General features: G+C 40.1%; 1 protein-coding gene across 16 annotated transcripts in view; it reads left to right on the top strand.

Annotated features, from left to right (window-relative positions):
- Positions 1-26,896, top strand: part of TRIM2 (tripartite motif containing 2) — a 118,380-nt gene that overhangs the window by 64,311 nt on the left and 27,173 nt on the right. For 7 of the 16 annotated variants that reach the window (XM_030948244.1, XM_030948246.1, XM_030948236.1 and 4 more), the window contains 4 exons: positions 16,169-16,347; positions 18,467-18,704; positions 24,993-25,144; positions 25,822-26,002. In XM_030948244.1, the coding sequence (XP_030804104.1) occupies positions 16,214-16,347; positions 18,467-18,704; positions 24,993-25,144; positions 25,822-26,002 (705 nt within the window). In that variant the 5' untranslated portion in view covers positions 16,169-16,213. Of the gene's footprint in view, positions 1-9,855; positions 11,593-16,165; positions 16,348-18,466; positions 18,705-24,992; positions 25,145-25,821; positions 26,003-26,896 lie in introns of those variants that run through there. The other 9 variants (XM_030948240.1, XM_030948238.1, XM_030948232.1 and 6 more) reach the window with 4 other exon arrangements.

Below are 26,896 nucleotides of genomic sequence, written 5' to 3'. Positions count from 1 at the left end.
TATTTGTCTAAGTGTTATTAGTCTGCCTAAACATATGTATGATCCGTTTATTTATGGGTGACTTTCTGTTCTTTTGTCATGGAAAGCTATTTGTTTTGTGCTGCCATGAGCTTCTATTCTTGATTTTTTTTTCTTGTAGTTCTTGAAACAAAGAGTGGCAATCCCACTTATTTTCTTTTTTTCTTTTTATTTTTTTTATGGGTTTGGAATGCTAGTTTTGAGGATACTCCTTCAGCAAATGTGTAATTTGGAAATTTGCCATGTCTGGACTGATGGCTTAAAAAGAGCTTTAGTCCCTGTGATGATCTATACTGTGCTTGTCTCATTCAATATCAAAGTTCAGCAGAACCTGGTTATTTGTGATCTTGAACGTGTGTGATATCTACCAGTGTGTTTTGTGAAGTGCTCAGGAGTTGATTTAGCAAGGAAAGGGCAGTGTCCATATTATTTTGAACTACATAACTCTGAATAGTATGAAAACATGAAAGTGCAAAATGTTCCTGCACCCTTTGCAGAACAGAAGTCCTCTGAAGTAGTGATGGAATCTTGAGAAAATATGCTTGAAACAATTACTTACAGAACAACAACAGATTGCATTCAAAACATTGTGCTGAGCTTGGAAATGTTCTTGAAAAGATCCCAACAATTATGGGTTTTGTGTGCTTCTGAATGCATTAATCCCTGTAGTGGTCCTTGGAGAGACAGTAAGTGTCCCATATTTAGCCCCAACCATATTTGGCCCATGCTCTGTACTATTTGAGAACTTGCATATTTTATGAGAAATGGGACTTCCAAAAGAGCAGGTGTCAGCAGTTTCAATGATGTCTTCGAGGCCCCCTGGTTCTTCTGTGAACAGCTGTTAGTTGCAAATACTGTAAACCCCTCTACCTAAAAATTCCTCGGGAACTAAAATGACCCCCAGGAATGAAAATGCAGGACTGAAGAACAAGCCATTTACGGTATACATAAACGCGTGAGGAGGAAAAGCTGCCGTGTTTCTCTGCATTTGCACAGTTTTTTTATTTGGTTTTGCTTTTTCTGTTCCTTTTCCAGTAAGGAAACAGTATTCATGAAATTCCCTTCTACAACTTTCTCTCCTGTAATCCCTCTGTTGGTGGAAGTGTTAATGTAAACCTTCAGGGATTAACTCCCACAAGATAAGCCTCTGCAGGTGCTGGTTTGTTTTGTTTCTAGGTTATTTTGGTGGGGTTTTTTTGTTTTGTTTTGGGTTTTTTTGTTTTTTATCTTGAAAGCAGGTTTAATTTGATATCTAGAAGTCAAGTAATTGCACTGTTCTGAAGTTAGGAAACCTAGGGCCAACATGTCAGGTTGAGCCACAGATTATTTCATAGCATCTGATGGTGGCTTTTTCTCCTGAATGTTACTCTGACACAGTACTACAATATGGGTTAATATGTGGTCTTTCCAAAGTGCTTTTAAGTTTTACTGGATCCTCTTCAAAGAACTGGTTCTTCTCTTACATAATTCTTAGTCTGCTCTGAGTAGTTTTGGGAGCAGGAGGTATTTGTGCATCTCAGCTCAGAAAACATAAGAAAGATAAAATTAAGTGTTGTACCATGAATATTTCATTCTTTTTATCAAATAAGCAATGATAACTTTTTGTCTTGCATCTAAAACAGCTGGAAATAAATTTTGATTGTAAAATACAGACATGTTCTGAGATGTCTCAGAACATGTCTGTATTTTACAATCAAAATTTATTTTAAAGACAAATAATTTTTCATTGGTTTACAAAAGTAATCCTTTACTTAAAATCTCTCTGTAGAGATAAATGCAACTGTTTATTACACAGAAGAGGAAGACATTAAGTATTGGAGGATCGTTCTATAAGGATTGCACTATATGTTCTGTGTAGGCAGAGAATCCTCTCATCCCTTAGCTTCCTCATTCTTATTAGGTTTGATTATTCCATCCTATAAAACTTAGTAAAAACCAGACTGGATTAGAGCATGCAAAAACATGTGTATAGCAAGGTGGATTTGCAAAAAAAAAAAAAAAAAAAAAAGTAGTTCCATTTCCTCTGTTGGCACAGTTTAAAGTTTTTGTTTGTCTTATCAGAAGCTGACATATTACACAGTCTTGAATACAGTTAATTGTAAAGGCAGGAAGATTTCTTCCCATATTTAACTTTTGGGATGGGTTTTTATCTGTGCTCCTGAATGGTGGCCTTTGTCCTCTGAACAGCCTTCTCTGAAGATGTGCACAGTCTGAAGGGACCTCTGATGATGAAGGTGGGCAACTTTTAAATGAGAAGAACCAGGACAGTGATCAAGGCATCATTTCCCCAAGCTCTATGACATTGCTTAATGCATTAATAAGACAGAGCAGCTATGCAGAGAAACCAGAAAAAGGAAATATCACTGGAAGTCACTTTTTTTTTTCTTAAGGATGAAGTAAATTTGAAAAGGTAAGAGGAAGAGGGAAAAGAAGTGCTAGGTTGTTATTGTATTCACTATAAAAGGTTCTCTGCTTGGGGTGATGCTTAGTCATTCACCATTGTTGGGAGTCTTGTTTGTGTGACTTGTGATGGGTGCACCTGCTAAAGGCCCTAAGTAGCATTCCTCATGCAACAGTGGCGTAATAAGGCAAATGTCTGAGGGATTCATTTCATCTGGCATCCCTAAATGGCCCAACTTTGCAAAGTGGCCTTTTTTTGCAAAGAAGCAGCCCTGTAAAGCCATTCATGGCAATTAACTATACCAAAAGGGAGTGGCTACTATGAGGCTCCTGTGATGTCTGCTCTGAGTAATTCAAAGGTTTGTCTGGGTCAAATCAAAAGTAAATCTAGCCTAGCCTTATAATTTGGATGGTTGCTGACAGTAGATGCCTACAGAAGAGCACAAGAATGGATCAGAGATATCATGGTACTCTTCAAAATGATCTTCTGTATTCAATGATTTGTGCTTCCAGTTCTGCTCCTGGTAGAGGTGGTGTCTTACATAAATTTATTCACCAGGAATTTGTCTCACTCTCCTGGAATGCCTGTAAAATATTAACAACTGTAGCACCCTGGACAATGGGTTTCACAGCTCACAGGGGGAAGAATTATCCGCACATTACTGGTATCTGCAAAAGAGGCTTCTCCTCTGTGGCCTGTAAAAAGGAATAGTAAGAAGCAATAGACACAAATAGTGAAAAAACAATACATTGTGAATAAAATTTAACTCAAGGGGACTCCACCTGCCAAAAACCTAATGACTACTGTTTCATCAACCTTTCAAAAGCATTTAAGTTATTTGGAGTACGTCCTAAGAGCCGCACACTGTGGAATCTGAGTTAGAGAAGTTATGTACCTGAGGCGGGGCTGTCTCCATGTTCTGTTTGTAACTGGCTTTCCACTAGGATTTCTCAATTCCTCGTAATATCAGTGCTTACATCTGGTTACTCTGCACACACCTCTCATGGGTTTTATCACTTAGGTGTATAATTTGTTTCAGTAACAACATGGTGCATCTTGTCACAGTTGTCACAAGGACTATTTCTAAAATCTCAGGCAGTTGTTATATCCACTCATAGAGTTTGCAAAGGAAAGAAGATGCTAAGATCTGTCCCTATTCCTGACTGCAAGAGTTTTATACTATATGAGTCTTGCACCTCTTTCTTTACAAAGACAGTCCTTATCTAAATTGATGGCTGGCTATGCAAACTTACTTCGTAGTGTAGAAAGTGCTTAGTGTCACAGATCAGTTACATAGCAACAGTCTAACTGTGTTTGGCCTTAAGATACAGGTTACCTATGTTTGCAAGGGAGCTTGTATGCTGTGTAGCAGGTGCCTATCACAGCAGGATTCTGGTACTTGAAAGAGATCTCCAGGTGCTATCACAGTCCAAGTGATAATGCGGTTTATTTAAGACAATATTGTTCTTATCTCTCCTCATGCCAGATTTTTTTTTCCAAGTGCCTTTTTTTTTGTTTAACAGACAGATGCATTCACATGGTTATTATATTATAGTTTCTGATACTATCTCCTAATTTTCTTTTCACGTACACAAAAATGTAGTTGTTTTCCTGTAATGTAAAATGGATGTGTTTTCATGTAGAAATGAATGTCCTGTATATCTCAGTTCAGCTTTGGAGTGTCTTAAAATTGTGCATATGAGTGGTTCTGCTTTATTCCTCTTTCATTAGCTGTTGCTTCTTAAGTTGTGATGCCAGTTGAAAAGACTGACATTCATGGAGGAGTGTATGTACAAGGTCTCCTGAGAATGTCATTTTTGCAGAAATCTAACCTACATCAGAGCTGAGCATTTGCTTATGAGCAGCCTGGCAATGCCCCATAAGGGCCTTTGGGCATCTGGCCTGAACCTGCAAGAGATGTCTAAGAGGAAGCTTAGGAGAGTTGTTTTTGGAGATGAGGGGTAAAGGTAGACAGCTTTGTGTCATGTATAAACCTTGTACCTCAGGGAGAAGGCTTGGGGAGAGCCTGGGCTGAGCCAGAGTGGCTGCTTGGTAGGACTGTCTGGGGATCCTGCCCACCCAGGGGTTTGATGGACTTTGCAGGCAGATAACACATGTTACTGTGGCTGTGGTAAAACTCTGCTGTGGAAGCACATGCTGGGAATTGATGCATTCCTGCAGGCAAGGCACAAGGTGCAGGGAGCACTTAATCCCTGCTGTAGAAAGGTTTCAGCTATTTCCAATAACAACAGTTCTTTAAATAGGAGCGCTGGTGGGCAATCAGCAAATGAGTGTCCTTGCTGAGAACTGGAAGGACATGTTTACTGGGTGAAGTTCAGCCATTGGGTGTTTCCAGGTTTTGAACTGCTGGAACTGACTGCTGGAAAGTCAAATAGAGTGTCCCTGTGAGTGTGGAGGTGGAGGACACAGCGTCACAGCTGGCATGCTCGAGCTCTGAGCACTTTGAGTTCCCATCCGAGAGCTGTAGATGGCTTTTTGCTATGGTTGTTTGGTCTGTTCAGCTCTTGTGCCCACAACCATTGTTAAAACCCACAGAGCTCCTTTTGCCAAGGTTGTCCTGACATTGTTTCTCACTACTGCTGGTGCTGCCAGACTACCTGCTGCACATAGCTATGTGTTTACCTACTTGCTGTGAAAGCTCAGCATTGCACTTTTGCCAACATAAAGAGCCTGCCTGGGTAAACTTCTGCCTGCCACTTAACGCTTGAGCAAGGTTGTCTCTGAACCCAACGACCATATACATGTTTAGACTTATTGCTGTGTTTTTGAAAGACATTTTGGTTCAGAAGAAGACTTGGCAGATATAGAAGTTAACATCGTTGCTGGGCGGTGGACAAGAAAATGAGGTGGGTACTGTTAAACAACTAAGGTAAATATGGAGGTGCAGCAATCAATATTTTGTGTTTAAACAATATAAATGTTACAGAGGATGTGAGCCTGATTTCAGGCTGCTCACATGCTGAAGAGGAGCCCTTTTTTCTCCCTCATTCTTAGTCCTTATTCCAATATGTGGTTTTGTGCTAAGATGATAATTCCTTCCCTTTCTGCCTCCATTTTTGCTTTTTTTAAAACTTAGATTCTATCTCCTGTTTCTTGCTGTGAGACACCTAAGGTGGTTTGGGTTTCTTTACCTCCTAGGTTATGTTTCATGTGTTATATTTGACGGGAAGTGGGAGTTTTGAAGGCTGCAAGAAAAACATTCTAAAGGGTTGGCACTCTCTTAAGTTAATTTTGTGCAGAGGTTACGTGGCTTGTAATGATTGCTGAGTGCAGCCTTCTCCCTTGCTGATTTGAACTTCGTGCTAGTTCACCAAAATCCTACTGAATTAAATGGAAACAACAGAGTAACTTTTTGGTGGTCATCAGAGAATATGTGACTAAACTCCAGCACCTGAAGTGTGTTATCTCCCCTAAAGTGAGAGCTGCAGTTGGACATGCAGTGTGGGGCAGATCCAGTCTCAGGAGTGGAGGGGATGGTCTCTACAATTTTCACCACACAGCTCAGTACCAAAAGCATTGAGAATTTTCTACTTGGATTTATTTTTTTCCCTGTTGCTCAGCAACTCTGAAGAAAGTGCCTAGAGCATTTTTCAGTATATCTTATATGTAACAGTATGTAGAAAAGACCAGGGACCTCTTTCCAAAAAGATTCCTGATCAGCCTCCTTCTTTTTGCTCTATTGCCTGTTTTCCTGCTCCTGGAAGTGTTAACAGTAATTACTATGGAGTCTTCATGGAGCACTTTTATTTCAAGTAACATTTCATAGCAGATGTTTATGGAAGCAGCAGTGTTTTGATGTGCAGTTTTAATTATTTGTCAGTTCAGCTTGGTTTTATTTGTGCCTGTGTACCTATGAAGGCTGAACAGAGACCTATCAGTGTTCACAAAATAGGTAGACCTAGAGAGTCAAAAATGTGCAACTGTAAGGGTGATGGTAACAGTACTGGTAGTCAGGGTAGGCTTTTTTTCAGTAGAAGTGCTCTTACTGCTTTGGATGGCAAGTATACAATTTAAACTTATTTTACTTATGGCTGCATAACCATCTAGTTCCTGAAATAATTACTTCGACATACCTTACGGCAGATTTTTTTAGGAGCTCACCTGAGAATATGACATTTTATTAAACATGGAAAGGGCCTTAAAATACAATTCTGATGCTGTAATTTAACCTGATACCTTTATCTTGTTCTTTCCCTTGGTGTGTCCTTTCCATTAATTTCCTACCCCTTCTCTTTGAAATCTCATTTTTGAGAATTTGGGGTATTTGGTTGAGGATTCATGGATGCCCATCCATGCATTGTTGTCTCATGTGCAATAAATTTAGTGTGTTCCAGCTGTTTTGGAATTTATTGTGCAAGGCCCTGACTCAAAAGACATCCTGAAAACCTCAGTCAGACAAATAACCTCTCAGTTGGTGATGACTGTGTGATCACACAAGTTCTACCCTGCCAGACTTGTCCCCAGAGGTCCCCTCTCCATCCAAAGACAGGACATCTGGGAGATGGGGTCTCTAGAGATAGAAGCAGGACTATTCACCTCCAAAGTGGGGTGGAGAAGGGCTACTGCAGAGGGACCAGTTGTGGGGATGAGGAGAGAATAAATGTGGGTATTAGATGCCAGCCATAACCTTGCCTCCACAAACTGGAGCGTAAAGAATTAGTATGGTGATGTCTTAAGAGGTCCACCCACTTCTCAGGGGCTCACCCTTTTGTGAGCTTTGATTACAGGATGGGGAAAGGAGGAAGAAAAAAAGAATAAATATTAAACATGTAACACTATTAAGCAAGGCTTTTATTTGTAGCAGTGTCTTCTATTCCTGTTATTCCTGTGCCTTCAGCAGCTGAAAACTATTTAAAAAAATCTAATTCATGACATCTGCATCTGACAGTGATACTGAAGGTCAGCCCATTGCTGTGCAGAAGGAATTCCACAATACAGAGATTGTTTCTGGTGACTGCAGTGCCACCTCAATGGCAATGGGGGAAAAGAAAGAATAACACGGAGGGGAGAAAAGCAGGTTGTGTCTGGTGTTGTCTGACTTGCAACTTCAGTGGTGGAGAGAGGCAGGAAGTGCAGAAAGGCACTGCCAGAAAGGCTCAGGCTGGCTGAGCAGGGAGGCCAGGCTGTCCCAGCTGTGCTGCAGTTGAGCTGCAAAAGCCGCAACCTTGGCAAGCTAAACCAGGCATAAGCAGAAGGTAGAAGGAAATAAAAGAAGGTGACAAAGTCATGGGAGGATGGGTGCTGGGCTGCTGGGAAAGTTTCCATCATTACATCCCAGGCAAACCTTTCAAGTTGTTTGCCTCCCAGGCTTTGACAAATCCCTTGTGTTGGATCACAAGCTTTGGGGAAAAGCATCTGCTCTGCTGGATCATAAGACGAGGGAGTGACCATGGCTCATGGCTGTGGCTGGTGGGGAGGAACCAGGACCTAGCAGAGCTTCTTTTGGGGCAGACATGGCCTCTGGCTACAAACCCACAGTGGCAGGAAGCTATTGCTGCTCTCAGAGGGTTTGAGCTACAGCCTGGACTATTAGAGGATGTGGAGTGAGGGCTGGAAGTTGCACTTGCTCTCTGGAAGCTGCTGGGTCTGCATGGGTCCGCAACTGCAGCAGTGAAAGGTAAAGGCCACCGGCTCATAAGGAAGACTTAGGATTATTGCTTGTGGGCATGGCTCCACAGTGACAAAGTTTGGCTGTTACACCCCACTTGCTCTCCTGGCACCAGGGTCAAATTAGGGATGTGTGGAGCTGTGTGATGGCTGTAACAGCCCATCCTATGCTATATTTGTGTTCCTAATCTAATCCTCATTTCCAGCATGTTGGCTTTGGGCAATTGATTTCTGGTCTCTCACATCTCTTACTTTTCAGTCAGCCTTAATTGCCAGGACTGTATTAGCTGGTCATTTAGTTTGAACTAACCCAATATATTTTTTTCTGCTGACCTTAAAACCTCTTTGGTACAGCAGGGTGAGCTAGACTACTCTCCATTCAGTCAGTTTATAATATAGGCTTCAGTGCAGACCATTAATCTTGGAGTACTTGGATGACTTATTTAATATTATCAATATCTGCCTATGACCCGTAAATTAACTTTGAGTTTTTTGGTAGCTTAATAATTATTCCCTCCCTAAGAATATGAATTCAGGTTGTGTTTGTAACAGGGGAAACAATAAGTTATTCAAAACCCAGGACATTTACAGGGGATGACAAGAGAAGCTAGATCACTCTTCCATGGCACTACGAAGATGGCATGTACTATGTATTTTCTTCTCCAGAACTTTCTTCAGTAGTCAGCAGTGACACAGATAGGTCAACAGCAACAATGAAATGCAGCAGTTTTCTGAGGAAAAGTAGCCTATTCTTTTTAAAATAAAAACAGAAAAACAACAAGCAAAACAAAGCATATAATGACCACCCCAACCCCCATCTCCCAGCACAAAAGACATACACATACAATAAACCTATTTGAATGAGTCTGGTTGTAACTGCTATGGGGGTAAAGTGCAAGATTGAATCAATTTCCTCTTCACTAAGGAGAAGGAACCCGTGTATCAGCACATAACAAGAAAAATCTCAGAGAAATGCTATGCCTTTTGTCTCAATTTCCTTGCCGCAGTAGCACGTTTTTGTTCTGTTGAAGAGGCAGGATAATTTGTGGAGTATCAGCTCATTGTCAGCAAGCAACTTTTCAGAGTTAATTTTAAGAGAACAGCACTTTGAAGGAATCTTTCGTTTGGAGGTGTGTTTCCCTATCAGAGTGGCTGCAGCTGTGGCTCCAGCAGTCTCCTTTGGCCATGAGGTATGTTATGGGATCAGTTCAGAGGGGTATGTAGTCCTTAATACTGACCATAAATGGAAATAGTAATTTGAGTGATATTGGTCATTCTGTTTTAGCATATGTAAAGGCAGTGTTAGAAATGAGCAAGCAACTAAATTATGCCTGCATGCTTCTGTCCGACAGTCTTCAGTTCTGGGGTGCCGCTCCTGAACTTCATCACTTGATTTTTATTATAAGTGTTCTACTGGAGGAAATAAAAGGCCTTGGATCTTCATGTTGTGGGAGTGAAACCTTTTGCTTGTTCTTTGCAATAGGGATTCCTCAGACAGTTTAAAAAGAAAACCAAAAACCTCCCGAACGAAAGATTAAAAAAACTATGTCTCCAAAAACATGCCTGAAATCTCTGGCCTTCTTTTAAACTGTGAATCCTGCTGTCCAGATGCCTGCTGCTCTTAAATGTTGGAGCTAAAATGAAACATACCTTGTGCTCTCTCTTTGATTGAGTTCAGCACATGTTAAGGGAGTTAGAGGGGCAGTGTTTTGGCACAGGCACCCCAAACCCTGATACATGCACACACGCTGCCTGATGTTTCATTTCAGGTTATAAACTGGATTACAACATGCCTTCACCCTGTGGGCATATTGTCCAGGGAAACCAGGCTGGATCTGCCTGATGCATAAAATGATCTGGCTAAATGATCATTAAGTGGAAAGTAAAGGATGTGTGCAGAATTTGTATTTTCAACAGGAATTTAGATTACATTTCAGTCACACTAAATGATTTTTAATACTACTTAACTCATCAATTCAAAAGTAGAATAAAATGGAAACTGTGCTTAAAGAGCTTGGGGACAACATTTTAAACTTCTAAAATAGCTATATCTGTCCTAATTAAGTCGGGGTGGCAAAGAGAGTATTTAAGCCCCACGTGTTTTCTTATTGATGCAAATGGTGCTTTGTGTTCTTTTATTTGTGGGAAGCTTTGTTAGCCTCAGTTAGCTGAAATACTTGCATATGATTTGGTTTTTTCAAAGAAAAGATACACTGTATTTAGAGATGCAAATACTACCTTGTCTGCAAAACCCACCAGCTGTTATATACTGGAAGACAAAGCTAATTCTATGTTGCTTTACTTCAGTGGTGTCTGTGTATTCAAAAGCAGCTTTTAAACAACCTTCTCTGCATAGCTGAAAAATGGCAGGCACCAATTTTTTTTATTTCTTTGGTAACAGCCTAGTAAAATCAGAGTTGATCTGTGAATTTTTTAAAAAAATGTAAGCAAGTAAATAGATTAACTATGATAATATACCTTTGCATTAATGTTTATAGAAAAGTTGAACAGTCTGTTAGCCTTGATTCTCAAATTGCTTGAATATGAGTTTACCACTTGCTGCCTTGAATATTTGACTTGAGACTGAGTCAGACCAAATATATGGCTCTGTAGAAGAAGCTGCTGCTGGTTTGTGTGTCAGTAGCACAGTTTTCCGGAGAGGCTCTTTGCTTCTGCTTTAAACATCTGGAGAGAGCCAAAGAGCATTTGTGGGGTCTTTTGTTGCTTCTTAAAGTTGGAGCAGGGAAGAATTACGTTCCAAGAAATACCCAGAATCCTGCAAAAATCCGAGTGGAATCATTAAGTGTTAAACTTTATCTTCTTTATAAACAAAGTGCTTTCGTTTTATCTCTGGGAGCTGTCCTGGTAATGGATGTTATGTAATACTTACTCTCTCCTTTGGAGTTAAATCCTTTTTCCGATTTGTGAGTAGTATTTGCATATGTATTTCTTAGCTGCATTGACATGCCAGATGCACAGTGGTAGCTGTCTCCGCCTGCTAATCCTGTAATAACATTCTGGTGACCAAATTCAATGGCCGTGCGCGGAGCCTCGGAACAGCTGATTGCTGAGTAGGGAGGAAAAAAAAAAGAGCCCAGCGAATCTGGTTGCAGCTCTCTGCTGCATCCCCATCCCACAATCCCTTGCACCATTTGCTGCAGTCTTTCTACACAGGCTGAGTGAGAAAAAGATGTGCTAAATAAAGATTGATTGGTTTGAATCCTGAAGGGGTCTCCCACTTGTAAATGACCCAGGGAGAAAAAAAAATTCATGACGACTTCACTGGGCCTCCTGTTATTCTTCCATTTTTCTTTCCACCTGTCCTCTTCATGGAATGGAGCGTCATTCCTTACAGCACAGAATCTCTTGTGCATCTAATGATGATTGTACTGTGATAGGGATTCCTTAGCAGTCTTATACGTGAGGCTTGAAATATTAACAGATGATGGTTTGTTCGTTTGGATTCCTGCGGAACTGCAGCTCCGTCCCTGCAAGGATTTTATCCTCAGCACTGCACTGATTAAGCTATTTTTCTGCAAAGATGGGTAGGTCTGAAATGCTCAAGTTTGCTCAGTGTTATTCCTGGTGGCTGCTGCTGGGTTGCTCCTGTTTTGGCCCCTGATTGTTCATTACATTAATGCATGCTGTAAGAATGAAGAGGGTTGCTGTGTTTTAAACAAGGCACTAAGCTGATTGCAAGAGTGGGAGAGAAAAGAATGCAAGTTTAGCATATCAAGCCTTTTACACAAGTGGACCGTGTGGCTGTTCTGATTATTAATTTGCTCAGTGTGTTCTGTATTGGCTAATCTGGGGGCTGCTGCTAGAAATGGCTTGAATCTGTTCTTTATTCCTACAGGCTGTGGGCAGGTGATCTATCTGTTTTAAGGACTTTAAAGCCTCCGCTCTCCCAGTCCTTGAAGCATCATTATTGAGGTTCCCCACCCTTTCTTATGGCTCTGGAGGCCTAACTGTTCCTTTGGAAACGTTGCCATTGGAAACCTATTCATTCATAGTACATGAATAGACCCTGTAGGTTGTGAATACCATTGATAAGAAGAGGATGAATAAGCTGTAAGCAATTTGTCCTCCTCAGGCTGTACTTTCAAGCTAGTTGCAGCTCTGGCTGGGTGGATTTCAGAGACAGCAGTGTATTGTAACACAGAATTCTGCTCTTTTAGGAATAAAATCCTGTGAAGTGAACAGTTACTTGATTCCTCAATGTCTTTTCTCGGCTGGGAAACTAATAGAGAATTTTCAGGAGTTCCAGAGCTCATTTGAGGATACCTGTAGAAAGGGTGCATTTTTTTACTACATGTCTCTATTTACCTGAAACAACTCTTCTGGAGCTGTTATTTGCTATACCTAACTCGATTTTTTTCCCACCCCTTTTCCAGTGCTATAGGAAGTTCCTTTCATATGGGTGGGGCCGCACCCTGGCTTTCCTGAAGGCACGCATGCATAGTGGGGCAAAGCTTTCCGCTAGCTTAGAGAGCCATTGTTTTCTCCTTTCTTTGCTGTCCAGTATATTTTAAATGAAAATCGTATCTCCAAGCAGAAGGAAAAAGAGTAATGCTGTTTTTGGGGTGGCTGGGAAGAGGAGCGATCCTTGAGCCTCAAAAGGGCAACAAAGGGAGTAAATTTCAGAACCCTTTACTGCACTTGGTTTAGCGAACCTGAATTTGGTTTTGAGTGTGTGTGTGTGTGTGTGTGTGTGACAGATAAATGGGTGGGGGCTTATGTCTTGTTTGGTGCAATGTTTCCTAGTGCTTTAGCTTTGCATATTTAAATTACGAAGTGTAACTACATGGAGAAGTGATAGCCCCGTTTTCGAAGCTCATGCTTTAGCTGCTCTATTTTGATTGTGAGACATAATGAATCTCTGAAAAGCACTCTGGCAGTTTTTGAGCTCAGAAGATGCTACTTTAAAAAAAGAACATTTTTCATGTAAAAGTAGTGTTACTTTGCAAAATCTCCCACTGCTAATACATTTAAAACTTACATTGCTACAAGCATTGCAGTAAATCAGAAAAAATACTGTCGGGTGAAATTCAAAAACATTGTCTAAAATCTTCAGATTTTCTTCAAAGACTCTTTGATTGTACAGTTGCTTTCATTGAGTAAATGAGCAAAATCATCCTTTTCATAGCTACATCACATTCATCAAGATTACATCAAAGGTGGAATTGCCTTAGAGAGGCTGCAGAATCCTGCAAATCCCATGCTCAAAAGATTTTTTTAAAAGGACTGTTAGTGTGAGAAGTTGTACCAGGTAGTGGCCAAATCTTGAAATGTACAGATGAAATTCCATTTCCAGGTGCATGTTTTAAATCTGATTTATGTGAACACAGGGGATAAATGACAGTCATAGCCTGCTGCATTTCAGACAAAATACGGAGTATTAAAAGCACTTATTTCTGAATCATTAATGGTTTCTTTCGTTGACAAAGTTTAAAGGATGAACATTTGAAGAATAAAGTAGCTGGCATGAGATTTGTCTAGAAAATGCTAAGAATTACTTGATTTTGTGGTGACATTGGAGGAATGGGAAAAACTAAGATGAAAAACAGGTTAAATCAATATTATTATTTTCAGCCAGCAGCAGATTTTCTTGTGTAACCACTATTTGCTGTTGTAGCTTTACTTGATAAGGGAAAGATGAAATACAGAAAATATCTGGCTGCTAGAGAACTTTCTTCTGTTAAATGACAGGCAGCATTCACTGGAGACCTATTCTTTCATATCTTAAGTACAGCTTTTTCCAGTAGTTTATGTTCAGTCGATAACAAAAAAATTATACTGTTGGTGTGTCCAATTTGGAAACCATGCTTTTGATAAGAAATCCTCCTGCTTCTAATTATCTTTCCTGTTTTGAGTCCCTGCCTCTAACATTTCGGGAGGGAGGGTGGGAGGCAAACACAGCTGTGTAAGTGGTAAAATGAATTTACGTTTTGAAACACGTCGCTGATGTTCTGCATGTTATGCTGCCAAATGTATGAATACGTTAATGGGTATTTGATTGTCTGGTCTTTCTACTCTGTTTTATAAAAGCCAGGTATTTTGGTTCCACTTCTTGTAAAGCCACCTTTAACTCAAGTTTTTTAAAAGTAATGTGGTTTGCTAATTGATCTCCTAAGGTTAATTCGGTGTGATTTTTGGCATTTAAATAGGAAAAAATAATTTGTGTTTACGTAATACATTTTATCTTACTATGGGGAAAGAATTTTTTTTTAATATTAAAAAAGATGAAAAAGACATGCAAATATTATCAATCCTGAAATAATGCATTTTTGGGTCATGAACAAACATGATATTTTATGAGTATTAGAGCAATTTTTATAATTGCAGTTTCCCCTTTCTCAGTAAAAAAGGAAACAAAAGGGCCTGCCATAAATGTTTTCCATTGAATGAAATGTCAGTTACTGCTGTTGGGTATTTAAACTGTGAATAACTTTATGCTGCTGAATTTGCTAACACCGAGGCGATGCCCCAGGAACCTCTTATCAAGGAAGCCAGCAGAGCTGACTTATGATCCATAATCACTGTCATTATCCTAGAAATAGCCCCTTGCTCAGTGCAGTAAGTAAAACATACCACTATGGCTAAGTACACAGCTCAGGAAGAGCAGCATGGGTTCAACTCTGACAGACTAGTGTGCCATTCATTCGAGCACAGGAAAAAGACCTAATGAAGCACTAACAGTAAAATGCTACACAGGTCATGCAAAGCATTCTGAAATTGCATGACCTTTGAGCATCATCAGCAGAGGGCTTGTTGTTTCTGTCTTGGAAAGCCTGAACTGCCCTCAAGCTAGATCTCAAATTGTCTGAAATGGGTGAGTAAAAAGGGGTAGAAATTGTTTAGGAAGAAGTTAGACCCCTCAGGAGTGTCCCTGCAGAGAACAAGGCCAGCTGGGCTTGCAGCTCAGAGAGAAGAGGAGCCAGTTCTGCTGTGGGTGCGGGAGGTCTGGCAGAACTCAGTGCTGCGGCAGTCGTGCCTGTGCCTCCTGGCACTTCAGCCTGCCAGAAATGCTGATGGACGGGAGTTCCTGCTGGACCACCCTGCTGGGGACTCTTCTTGCCAGGTTTTCCTAAACTATTTTAGCAGGCAGTTTACTTTTATCTATGGTTGCTTCCATCCTTTTCCTCCTGTATTCTCTTTTCACATTTTATTCTGTTATTAGCTATAATCTGTATCTCCAACTGAAAAGAACCTACGTTTTTCTCTCCCTGTGCCTTGTTCCAGGACAGGAGGCGTTCCAGGCCTGCTGCCATCTCTTTAACCTGCGATTTTAATTCTAACAGTTAGTAGACGTTTTTCTTAGCCTTTTATTTCATGCTTTGTGTGCCAGATTATGAAGAATCCTCAGTCCTAGAAACATGATTCTTACTACTAGTTCTGCCTAGAATGACATTTTTATTGCATTTATTATTTGGATGTGCTTCACATATCCTTCACCCTGCCATTGCTGATTCTCAGTGGCTATCAGTTGCCTCTTCTTTGCTCTGTTTCTTTTATCATGAGGATTGTCAATGTGTCTACCTCATCCCTACTGGTGGGGCAGAATTTGAGCATTCCCTTCCCAGGGGCTGGCTGGTTCTGGAGCTTCCTACTTGGGAGTTTCCTGAAGTCAAAATCTACAATATTTTTGGCAATACCAGCACCAACAAGGGAAAAAAAATTGTTAGGTGAACCATTTTCAAACTCTGTCTGTGATGCAGCCTTTTGACTGGCTGGTGCAGTTCCAGTTTGAGCATTTTGCCAGCGGTACTGTAGATGTAAGAAATCCGATGTTTGTTAGCACTGGCTGAAGCTTTTGGCACAAGAATGTTTTTATCATGGGTTTTCTTTAAAACCAGACAGCCCCGTAATTCTTTCAGTCCAGAGGCAGCATGCCTTTCCAGAATGCTCCAGCAGAGGTGTTGTAGATGTTGCTGACTGTTTCCCTGGCTGTCATCAGTGATAAACCATTTTAGAAGTTTAATTCCTGTTTTGGTTTTATATGGAAGTATGAATTCCTGCATAAGGATAAAACATGAGTGGATTAGTCAATGATTTTGTTATTTTATTGAGTTTATAAGCCATTTTTCTTCTTTTCTTCTTTTTCCCACCCTGTTCCAGCAGTGTGCAAGGTAGAAGGGAACAGGACCCATATGTCAGTGGTCTAGGATGGCCAGTGAAGGCTCCAACATCCCAAGTCCTGTGGTCCGTCAGATTGACAAGCAGTTTCTGATTTGCAGCATATGCCTGGACCGTTACAAGAACCCCAAAGTACTTCCCTGCCTGCACACTTTCTGTGAGAGGTAAGTCCTTTCCTCATGCTGGTAACTCAGGATTTGGGTCGTGCTGCAAGCACAGGACAAGGCATCCTTTAGTGGAGCGGGACTTTCCCCTTTGCTTGTAAATGTCCTGTTAAGGCATGATAAAGTCTGGGAAGGCTGGAGAGGCAGAGATGTAGAAAAACATATTTGTGTCAGGCAGGAAGAAGAGACAGCAGTGGCATATTTGGAATACATTCCCTTTATGCAAGAGTAAACAAAAAGTAAATCCAATTAAACTAATGAATATGGTTACTACAGTGTGAAAGGTGATGATAGCCAGAATTTGGACCTCAAGTTAATGGTCTCAAATTTATTCTGATTATCATGTAATTAGAAACAAGAAAAAAAATTTGTTGATTTACTAAGCCAATAAGTAATTATCCCATCCTTTTAATGTCCAAGAGTTAGACATGATATATACATTATTAATAATCTGAGATTAAGTGTCTTCATTATTCTGCAGTTTGGTTGACTGAAACGGGAAAACTCTCTGGAAAGAGATAAACCAACCTGCCTTTCACTGTATTTGGCTGAATGAACGGAATATGCATAATGATACTTTAATATTGCATTATCCATCAAATTGCAGAAAAGTTAGGTGAAGAATTAGTGGTTAGTTCTTAATCTGATGATGGGATGCAACTCTGGATTGTATATTGAATGGCAGTAGAATGTTTATAAATGGTATGTGGTGTGAACACTTATTTAATTTAGGAGATTTCCACCTCTTAGCAAGAATTGTGGTGTGAATCTCTAATTTTGCACAGGATGAAAGAAAAATTGTGGATCTCTGCCTGTGTCAGATGAGCTGGTCTTTTGTAGAACAATAGGAAATTCCAGCATGAAAAAAGGCAGCACTGAAACTCTTACTGAAGTCAATGAAACAAGATTTTCACCATCATGTGTTAAGTTTCCTGACTTCTGTTTATGTGTAAAACCTAAGGTTAGCTTCTGGTTTTCACTGTAATCCTCTTAGGCTGATCTGGTTATGGAGAGAAGCTGGAAGAACTCTTCCAGTGAAGTGCTGGTGTGCAAAGCCTGAGCTCTCCTTTCAGGGAGCCCTTACTGAGGGGTCAAGGGGAGGGCTGCCAGGGGAAGATGAAGAGTGGTGCAACCAAAACCCTTGTAAAAGGGTTGTGGAGCTGTGTGAGGTCACACTTTCTCAGTTGGCATCCCATGAGGAATTTGGTGTAGCACTGCTCCCCTTAAGAACTGCATTCTGCAAAGCTTCTTCTGCTTACAGGACCATACTGAATATAGGATATTGCATGCAACTGTATATTGCATGCCCAGGCAATATACAGTTAACTTCATTTAAGGCCAAAAGTGGCCTTAAATCTCACCTGGGCCAGCCTGCTGTATATTGTGCGTATTGTTGATTGCTGAACTTTTGTGTCAGGTTTATACTCTGTGTAATTTATTTTTTCTGAAAAACGCCAACACTGCCCTCCCAATCAAACACAAACAAAAATTTCCTCCAAAACTCCCCTTAACATAAACTGTGATAACCTAGCAGGTAGTTCCCTCTGTTGTAAAGAAAGCTCTGTTGATTTTGGGTAGCTGACAAATAACTTTCCAAGTTGAAATAGATGAAAAAATTTCCTTTGATTTTATTGGGACCATGTTTTACCTCTGAAACACTAAACCCACAAACACAAGTTATTAAAGGAGATTCTTTTGGAAAGACAAGGGTCAAGTAGCGGTTAGTCAGTTAAAGGCACAAGCTCAAATACCTGATGTAACTTCGTGTCTGTCAGACTTTAGCAGATAAATTCAAAATTTTTACTGCATAAAACGTCCTGTGAGCAGCATGCAGTAGGCATCTGAAGGCATGATCAACTGCATGAATATCCCAAAAAGGCATATAACTCTTTTAATGATGTCTGCTTATTGAACCTTTATTTTGTGTAGCAGAGTAAAAAAAGATTTAGAAAAAAAAAGTTCCCCAAAACTCCTTTTGCTTCAGAAGCCTGTTTGATGTACTTTTATAAGTAGGGGTTAGCACTATTTCAAACTAGCTCTTTAACTGATGAAAGGAGTTTTTTTCTGCTCTTTGATGATACTTTCCCTTTCTTTCTCCTTCCACCTTCCTTCCCCATAGGTGTTTACAGAATTACATTCCAGCCCATAGCTTAACCCTTTCTTGCCCCGTGTGCCGCCAGACCTCCATTCTGCCAGAGAAAGGGGTTTCTGCACTCCAGAACAACTTCTTTATCACCAACCTGATGGATGTCCTGCAGCGAACGCCGGACAACAGCATTGAGGAGTCCTCCATCTTGGAGACTGTCACTGCTGTTGCTGCAGGCAAACCACTCTCCTGCCCCAATCATGATGGAAATGTAAGTGAGACAGCCTCCTGTGCTGTGTGCAGGTATTGATATGTGCTGATTTGTCTGGGTTTCATGGATGTCTTTTTCTAAAGAGAAAGTAGGGGAAGTGGAATCACACTATTTCTTTGATTTTATAATATATATATACAAAACACAAGTGAGTCTTCAAATTAACTCAAATGCTTTTAGTGGAGCATCTTAAAGTAGTCAGGATGTTGTTTTATCTTACCAATCATCTGGGATGATGATGTCTTTTGGCACATTTGGTCAGAATTATTGTCCTGCAAGTACTGAACCTTGTGCCTTTACTTTGGATTGGGTTTCCTTAGCCCTTGTACTTGTAGCATCAGCTGTTGCTGTGGGTACCTGTGTGTCTGTCTGGCAATATGTGACAAGGACCTTATGAGTTTTACTGACCTGCACACTGGGACAGTACCAAAAGGTACGTGGACATATTAACATAGAGCCACATAAAAGCAAGTCCTAGCTTAGGATGTTTTGGATCAGCACAGGCTAGAAACAGAGAGCTTCTGTTTATCTGCAGTGTTTTGTGGATCTCTCATATCCGTTCTTGGAGGCTGCTTTGCTTTTTCCCACCACCTACTCTTTTTACCTAGCATGTCCTCACACACATCCTCAAATCATATCAGTATATTCATTGGCAAGTACCCCCAACTGAGTTAATATTCACAGATTACTGCAAGGACAGCTCTAACTCTGCTTACTTCACAATTTTCAGTGTTAACCTGTGTAACTTCATGATAGGCATATGAGCTCCTGACTTATAGCTAAGCTTATGCAAACATGTAAGTAGAGACTGCAAAATTCAGCAGTGCTGTGTTGTAAACTGAATGTTGTGCTCATATGCAAGCCAAGAAACACATGTCAGTAGTTAAGACAATTTTCTGGGGACTGTTTTATTTGATATTCAGTGTAGGTACATTGGTTGTGTAGGAGTAATTCAGCTGATATGTAATGATTACTGTAACAGAGGAATAGCTCTGTTCCTTCTCTGTTGGAATTAGGTGGACTTGTAGAACTGATGCTGGACTCTCTGATTAATGAATAACTGGTGTAACTTTTTAAAATGTTTACTATACTAATGTGTGTGTAGTGGTTACTGATTAATGCATTCCTAGTTTTTGTTTGCGTTTTATTTGCCCTCTTTAGAATGAATTGTAGTTGTTTTCTGACATAGCCATTTTGATAGGAGCCATTTGATTGAGAAATGCAGAAAAAGGCCAAAATTAAGGTGTTACTTGTTTTGTATTTTAAATTATCAGCTGATTGTTCTTTGGGTATGTTTAAAAAATCCTGGTTTGTCCACAATCAAAAACATGTCACCTTATACCTCTCTGAGAACTCCTTTATAGGGAAAGGTGCATTTGTAAGTCCTCTAAACCAGCTTGGCTAGCCTTGAAACACAGCATGCCATTTAGGATGTTGAGTAGTGTGTGATGGAAACATTGTAGTGTGTGATGGGAACATCCTCTCGCTTCAGTAGGTATCTGGGAGGGTTGGGGATAGCCTGAGGGTGACTCCAATTTAAAGCTTTGTGAAGTGAAGAAATGAAAAGCTAAGTGCACACATCAGTCCTTGTGATGGGAGGAGCTGAGGTAAGATTTGAGGGGAGCTGCTTGAGGCTGGCCATGTGGGTCTGGCTGCAAGGGTGCACAGGGCAAGGTGCTGGGCACCTTAAGCCTCACTGAGGAAATGGGATTATGCTGGCTTTATAGGTTCAGGACACAAGAGCACTGTGTGGGAAATAGGTTAGATATTAGGAAATATCTAAAACATCTTCATCCAGAATGTCTTCCCTGAAATGTGATTCCCAGGGCAGCGGTCACAGCACCAAGCCTGCCAGAGTTCAAGAAGCATTTGGGGAATGCGTTTAGGCCCATGGTGTGACCACGGTTAGGACCACTCTTGGGGTGGTCCTTGTCAGGGCCAGGAGTTGGACTTTGATGATCCTTGTAGGTCCCTTCCAGCCCAGGGTATTCTCTGATTCTAAGTGCCTGGCTGCTAGTAACTTTACTGGGGGCTTCAGGAGGTGAAAAAGGATTGAGCTGGCAGCTGGAGGAGAATGCCTCTACAGAACCAGCAGTCATTCTGCACTAAATCCACCCTCCATTAATTTTTACATATTGCTTCGAGTAGAGTCAGACCTATTGTATTTTTACTATTTGCATCAAATATATTTCTTTTAAATAGTACTAGTTTTTCTTCATATTAGCTTGGAAATAAGTTTCTGATTAAACAAGTTTTTTCAATCATTTAAGCCATCCTGGACTTAAACCTCTCTGTCTAAGATAGAAACTGATGCAGAGATACTTTCTCATTTGCTTGCCTGTCTGCTTGGAACTTAGCCTTCCTCAGGCCATGTAGATTAGATACTTTCCCTTCCCAGTTGGTCCCCTATTCCCATCACTCATATTTTCCATATGTGTATGTTTACTTTATTCCTTCTGTGCACATTCTCCCATCCTCTCTTGTGACAGCTTTGTTCTGTGTGTTCTTATGAAGAATGCAACTTAGTTTGTAGTATCTTAACCAACTTTTGTATTAAGATCTTTTGTATTACCTGTGCCTGAATGATAAAAAAATGCTTCCTCATTTTGACCCAACATTGAGCACAAGTGTATGTTCCTGTTAAATCAAGGTTATAGGGCACATATGGAACTTTTGAACCTACTAGAAGATTCTTATCTTCTGCCTACACATTAAAATAAGATTGGCTTTATTCTCAGGTGTGAAACACCTGCAGCTCTTATGTATGAAAGTATTCTGGATTTGAAACATTGATCTGCAATCATTTAGGGGCAGTACAAAAGCCAGGGAAGGGAAAGCTATGAAATTCTAACTCCATTGTATGTAATGAGTGGTGTAGCCTCTGAAATGTCTGTACTTGGGTTTTGTTTGAATTTGAACTGAAAACCAGCTCAGAGTGAAGGATCCATATTTTTACAATGTAGAAGGTGGGGCAATGTATTTTCTGCCTCTAGAGTGTAATAAGAGAGGATACACAGTATTAAATTAAACCCTTTTAACAAGAGAGAATGCCTTATCTCTGACTAGCTTTTTCTCAAAAGATCATAGCACAGCTTGGCAACTTGACAAGCCTAAGATCCTTCTTCCAAAAACACTTCCTGAACTTGTGGAGCTGTTGCTTACTGCCTGTATGCTTCTCTTAGAAAAATAAAAAATCACCTAACCTTGATATTCTGATGAAGTGACTTCATATCTTACCTTTTGAACCCTTGCTTTTTTTCCTCACCTCTGTACTTCCCACCATGTCACTTACTCATGTATCCCATTAACGTGTAATCTGTGGGTAAGGCAAAAGCTGTGACTAAGGAGGGAGAAAAATCCACATTCTAAATTTTATCAGGTAGCTCAGAGGTGCCCTCAGGTAATTCAAACTTACATTCTTCAGAAAGCCAAAGCATACAAAGCTAAGGTGCACTCTAGCCCTGGGACAGAGGAATTAAGCATGTGTGTGTGACATGAGGAAGGTGGGTGGCAAAGAGCTGACTCATCCTTTTTCTGTAGACTGCTCTTTTAATTCAAACATATAGGAAGCAGAGGATGAGCAATGTGATTTTTCAAATATGATTTTAGAGAAGAGGGGCTTGTGATTGGTGAGAGCTTTTTCCTCAAGACCTGAACTTTGAAGGGCTGGAATTAGTGTGTCTTGGCTTTGTGAAATCTAGTTCAGAAGTACTTGGATCCTTGATTATGCAATTTTAAAAGTTTCTGTAAATTCAGTTGAATTATGGTAGTGAAGATGTGCATGGGTCTCTAGTTGCATCATTGTGCTGAAATTTGCTGGTCTGGTTTAAGGTAGGAATTACTGGATGGGATTTCAGAACTAGTGGGTATTAATTCACATTTCATTACAGCTAATGGGAATGTTCTCGTTGAATTTGGTGGAAATACAGCTGAAGCCAGTGCTGGATGCTACAGTATATCCTGTCCAAGAGTTCTCTAGAATTTGGAAAGTAGAGGCAAATGTCCTTTTCTGAGATACTTTGTAGGGCAAACCTGTCATAATGAAAAATTTTTTTGGAGATTCACAAAATGTGATGCTCATATTTGGCATGGAGGGGAGAAATGAAAAGTCAGTGATACTTGTCTGTCTGTAGTTAGAAATCAGTCTTGCCTGATTAAGAGATGCTAGAAAAAAAAGTAGGAAATCAGCCCATCTAGACAGTTGAAGGTTGAATTGTATTATGAAGTTTTCCTTCTCCTTCATCTATGCACAATACAAAAATTATAGTGGGAAATGAAAGCTGCTTCTCTCGAAACATTTTGAATGGGAGTCAAAGACAACTTTTTCTGTATAGAGATACGCATTAGGTCTTTGTGATGTGTTTGCTGTTATCATTTGAACTTCTGTGTTTCCCTGATGCTTGAATAAAGAGGAAGAAAGTTGTTTAGGCTGAGCAACCTTAATGCCAATGAGATGCTTCCTTTCTTCTATATGTGGCTGCAAATATAATGATGTTTATTATGGGGTGGTCAGTAGAAAACAGAAATACTAAATTATTCTAATCACTGTGTCCAAAGATTAAAATACCAAATAAATAAAGGGCATCTTGAAATATCTTGAATCTAAGCATTAAATTATTGAGAGGCAGAAAGTTGAATTTTGGACACTCATGCAAAAGAAATGAATTAATTTTTTTTGGCCATATAAGAAGATTTCAGAGTTTCCTAATAAAATATTATTCCTTTTGACTGCTTCTGATTGCAGACTTTTGAAGCCTTTGAAAAGAACTTAAATCCTAAACTCTGTTTAACTGATTTCCTCTATGCACTGTAAGAATGCATCACATCACAGTGCCTACCAAAGTAACTATCAGGCCTCGGAGATCTACTACAATGAGACTGCTAAATTCACAATGACTGGAGTAATGTTCATGAGGGTTGACATTGTTTTGAAGGTCTAAATTTTTTTCCTGTTGCTGATCTATTTGATGTTACACAGGTTATTTGGATCAACTTTTAAATTTTCTGAGCTTACATGAGTGGCTGACAAATGACTAAAACCTCACTGCATGTGAATCCCATATCTTGTGAATTGAGATAAGAGGGAAGAATGGGAATAAGACAGAAAGGAGCTTATCAGAGGAAAATCCCTGTTAATGCTAACAGCCATGTGAAAAACATGGTCATTGCATCCCCCTCCTTAATTCTCAAGATGCCTTGAAGCAGCCTTCTGTTTTGCACGGTGCTGTTACAAATCCCTCTGCTCACCTGAAAACAGCTGGTTCTACACAACCATCTCATCAACCAACAAATCCAGCACAACCATTTTTGTGCAAGATGTCTGAGTGCCAGAAGCATCAGCTGAATTATTCAAGATTCTGATGCTATGCTCTGAATGCAAAGGAGCTGCCAATGTCTTGCTTTGAAGCATATACTACAAACTTCCTCATATCCTTTTTAATAAGCCTAAAATGCTTTGTGCCCAAGGACTTACTAGCTGTGAAAGAAAGTCTCATGCCAAATTTGCATATATGTGAATTATTTTGACTAACATGTGATTTTGGGCACGGGACTTCTCTGTTTCTTTCCCTTCATGAATATATTCAGAATTTGGGTTATCTATTACATGTAAAGATATATTTTTATCTCTAAAGAGCATCTTGCTAGGTACTTAAGAGGTTGAAACAATCTCCTCCTCTTTCAAGTGTAGATCAGCATTACAATTACAATCTCAGATATGAGGTTTTAATGGTTTTAAGGGATTAGTAATGGGATATGGAGATTTTTCCTTGCAGCATGTAGATTCATTTAGGGTGCTTTCCTCCAGCAAATAGACTTCTTGTTTGGTGATTTCCACTGAGTTTGTGTTTCAAGAGTGACCCTGCTATGAAAAACAGCCTAAGTTTGCACTTTCTTTAGCAGACCCTATGGGAAGACTAAGGATTGAGTTAGTGAGGGTAGTTGAATGCCTGGTTTTTTTTGAGTTGTTTCATGGAGGCTGTAAGAGACACCCCAAAACTTACTATTACACAGTACAAAGATGATGTTAGGACCAGCAATGATGTCCAGTGTTGTTCACAGGTTGCTGTTCTGACACTTTATGATAGAATAAAATGCTTTTAAATGAGCATTTTTATATAAAATATGTAAGAATAACAGCCATCTTTTAGGCAGTAAATTACTGGTGCATAAGAAAACAGAAGCTTTGTCTCAGAGCTTGGATAATAAACGAGTTCAAGACTCAGTAAGATGTGCTTTGAGTTATGTTCCTGTTGCAAGGTTTGAGTGCAGAGTTGTGCACTTTTCCAGGTGATGGAGTTTTACTGCCAGTCCTGTGAGACAGCCATGTGCCGGGAGTGCACCGAGGGAGAACATGCAGAGCATCCCACAGTACCACTCAAGGATGTGGTGGAGCAACACAAGGCTTCCCTCCAAGTCCAATTGGATGCTGTCAACAAAAGGTATGGAGACTCCATTGACTGTTTTCTATTTTCAGTTTTATTACTGGTTTCCTGTGGTGACTGGGGTAGATGTCTTAATGTGCTGGTTCCATGGGTATGGTTCCTAGGAAATGTGAGGCTAGCATAAGGACAGAAAATCCATTGAGTGGGATGTACTGAGGGGTTAGCAAAAAGAGCAAAAGATTCCTGTCTGTCTTTTACAAAACAGAGGCCATTAGAAATGCAAGTGTCATGCAAAGAAGGGGCATAAAATGCTAAGGAGGAAACTGCTGTCCAGTCATGAATTTAATGATAGCTAGCTAAATAATGCTGGTTGTTAAAAAGACAGGTACAAACACTACGGTGGCAAAATGGCTTAAAAAAAAAATAATAATAAGTGGGATAAATCTAGTTATATCTTCTCAACTAGATATACAGCATAATGGACAGGATCCAAGGCCTCATTGTTGGCAATGCTTGAAGTCTAATGGATTTGCACAGGGTGGACTGTGGCTTAGCCTTATTTTATCAGACCAGACCCACTGTGTGCTTATAAAAGGAATGAACTTACTTCTGGGAAATGACCAAATTTAAAGACAGCCTGCTGATGAGAGGGTTTAATCAAAAGATACCAGGGCAAGGGCCAATGTTTAATGACTTTTGAAACAGCAGTCTTTGTAATTTAATTCCTCCCTCAGGCTTCCAGAGATTGACTCAGCACTTCATTTTATATCTGAAATCATACACCAGTTAACCAACCAAAAGGCTAGCATCGTAGATGACATTCATTCCACTTTTGATGAACTCCAGAAGACTTTAAATGTGCGAAAGAGCGTGCTGCTCATGGAGCTGGAAGTGAATTATGGCCTTAAACACAAAGTAAGATGCATTTTTTTTTCAGTGAAAAGCTGTTAATTTAATCAGCCAGTTTTTACAAATGATGCAGGATGCCAGTTTGATAAATCGTGTCTGAGATCCAGAGAACTTTGTTTTCCTGAAATCAGGTGCTGCAGAGCCTTGCTTGTGGGTGCTCAGCCTTATAAGATGACCATGAAGATACAGGCCAACCAATTTATTCTGAAGAACTGAGTAAGGCTGCCTGTTTTGCTTCAAAGCACTGTTTTCCTTTCCAGTACTTAGTAACCTATTTCATGTCAGATGTCACCTGTTGGAATACAAAAAGATTAGAGGAACATCTCACTTTCTTACGGGAATGAGGAGAGTAACAGATTGCAGAGCTGTATTCATTCTTTTACTTCCTATATGGATGATTGATTCTGGGGGTTTTCCCCCTATATTGTAGACCAAGCCTCAGAGGAAGAAAACAGAAAACTGTACTTTTACAAAGCAAAGCCTGTAACATGGTGGGTAGAGATTTTGTTGAGGATTATTAGGTCTGAATCAGGATAATTAAAGAACTTAGTCCTTATTTTCCTGTGCATCAGTTCTCTGCTTTATAAAGAAGGATTTCTACCTGAAAATTTCTGTTAGAGAAAATATCATCAACAACTGGAGTTTCAAGAGTGCCATTAATGAGCAGCTTGAGCATCTCCAGATGTCTGAAGTGGAGGAATGCTGCATTTCTGGATGTAGAACAGGCTTGAAAACATCATTAGAAAGGTGCTGAACTGCTGAGCCTGTGGAAATGGAAGAATTCTAACATATGCACAAGAAACATACTTTTAGGAACATAGGGAGCCCAAAACCATTGGAGCACAGACTTCAGTCATCTCCAGAGCTAAGCAGCAGCTTACAGAAGTTTGAGCATCAATA

The sequence above is a fragment of the Camarhynchus parvulus genome, chromosome 4, assembly GCF_901933205.1.
Source record: "Camarhynchus parvulus chromosome 4, STF_HiC, whole genome shotgun sequence".
NCBI classification, from domain to species: Eukaryota; Metazoa; Chordata; class Aves; order Passeriformes; family Thraupidae; genus Camarhynchus; species Camarhynchus parvulus.
This window is presented reverse-complemented; position numbering and strand designations above follow the sequence as displayed.